Source organism: Merops nubicus, unplaced genomic scaffold (assembly GCF_000691845.1).
Source record: "Merops nubicus isolate BGI_N331 unplaced genomic scaffold, ASM69184v1 scaffold44177, whole genome shotgun sequence".
NCBI lineage: Eukaryota > Metazoa > Chordata > Aves > Coraciiformes > Meropidae > Merops > Merops nubicus.
This window is the reverse complement of record NW_008619135.1, coordinates 2,525-4,324: the sequence shown is the minus strand read 5'-3', so window position 1 is coordinate 4,324 and position 1,800 is coordinate 2,525. Positions and strand designations below refer to the sequence as shown.

At 60.8% G+C, this 1,800-nt stretch overlaps 1 protein-coding gene across 1 annotated transcript in view; it reads right to left on the bottom strand.

Moving 5' to 3' along the window:
- The window catches only part of ZNF142 (zinc finger protein 142), a gene marked incomplete at both ends in the record, with an annotated part of 4,870 nt that overhangs the window by 661 nt on the left and 2,409 nt on the right, over positions 1 to 1,800 (bottom strand). Inside the window, 1 exon segment of the mRNA XM_008943674.1 lies at positions 3 to 1,611. Within this exon segment, the coding sequence (XP_008941922.1) occupies positions 3 to 1,611 (1,609 nt within the window).

Sequence of the window (1,800 nt, the reverse complement as noted above, 5' to 3'; positions counted from 1 at the left end):
GGTTCAGCTTCCTGAGGGCTCTCAGCACACCTGGACTCCTCTGAGCCTCCACTCTCACTAGGCTGGTCAGCAGGTTGGCACAACCCAGGTGGCTCCTGACCAGACGGTTTGAGGATCTTGTTCTTCTTCAGGAGGACTGGGCACTTTTTGAGGAGGTGGGTGTTGAGCCCCCTTTGCTGCTTAAAGCTGGCGCCACACTCGTGGCACACAAGTGGGGTCCGGCGGCTCTGGCAGCTGGCTTTGGAGTGCAGGGACATGGACTTCTCCTTCCGCGTGACATACGAGCACTTCTCGCACTTAAAGATCTGGCTCTCCGACTGCACCACCAGCATCTGCACCCTGCCCTCCAGTACCAGTGTCTCCGCCTGCTCCTTGTCCTGCTTCCGCAGGGCCTTCAGCACCAGCTCCGAGCTGCCCCTGGCATCGTCGCTGGAGGTGGCCATGTCCTCTGGGACCAGCGGGTGGCTCTGCTCAGCTGTCTTCAGTATGCTGAGCCAGGCCTCCGGCAGCTCGGCTTTGTTGGCCTCTCTCATCTCGGTACTAGCCACCAGCTTGTGGTGCTCTGAGCATGACCCCAGAGGGTTTCCCATGGCTTGCCTCAGGTTGTCTTTTCCCTGGCTGTCTCCTGCCGCTATGCCACCCTCCAGCTTCAACACTTCATCGTCCTGTATATCTCCATCCTCTTCTTCGAAGTCTGGGATGTCTTCCAGCGTGTTGTCATTGTCCTCCAAGCCGAGGTCATGCCGGGAGCCCAGCACCTCATAGGTTGTGGGAGGCTCCTTGCAGGACAGCACCTCCTTGCTCTCTGGCTGTGCTGTGCAGGCTTCTCCAGTCAAATGCTCCAGGAGGGGGTCAGAGGAGCCGTTCAGTGGCTCCAAGCGCTCGGCACAGCTCTCTGCTGCCCCCCTGGGAGCGGCGAGCTTGGGTGAGCCCGCGGCAGCATCTTCTCGCCCACGGTCATTTCTCAGGGCATAGCCAGCAGTGGGACAGCTCTGTTCCTCCTCGCTCGTGCCCCTCCCTGCCTCGCTGCCACTCTCTGTTTGAGCGGCATCCTGCCCAAGGAGGGGCGCTGCCAGCGCTTGCTGGTAGCCCTCTTCCCCCTGGGATTCCAACTGGGCCAGTTTCGCCTTCACCCACAGCTCCTTGCTGGCGAGGGGGGAGCTCGCATCTGCTCGCATGGCGAGCTCACAGCCAAAGTGTGCCTCGGGCGAGCTGATCTCCAGCTCCTTGCTGGCATAGTTTTCCAGCCAGTCCTTGTCGCCAGGGATGTAGCCGTGAATCTTGCGCTTGTGGAAGAAGAGGCTGGTGTTGCTGAAGGTGCAGTAGGAGCAGAGGGCACAGCGAAACTCGTTCGGCTTGGTGTGCTTGCAGTTCTCGTGGTGCAGCAGCGCCTGCTTGTACTTGGTCTGGTAGGTGCAGTACTGGCACTGGAAGATGGGCACCTGGTAGTTCTGCGAGTGCTTGGCCTGCACGTGCTTCTGCAGCTCGTACTTGCGCTTGCAGGCAAAGCCACACACCTCGCAGATTAGGCTTTTGCCCTGGTGCCGCAGCTTGTGGCTGCTCAGCTGGTCGGCACGGTGGCACCGGTACGAGCACTGGTTGCATTGGTACCTGTGGGGAAAGCAGAATGGGCGAGACAGCATGAGGAACCTGGGCAGGCAGAGCCCTGTCAAGTCTACGGAGCTCTGTGCACCCATCCCAGGCACGCTGGGAAGGACTACCGTCCGGTTTGCCACCTGTGCCCTCGCCGTCCAGGCAGCTCTTACTGCACGCAGTTTCTCCCCGCTGCAGCCCTTGGCA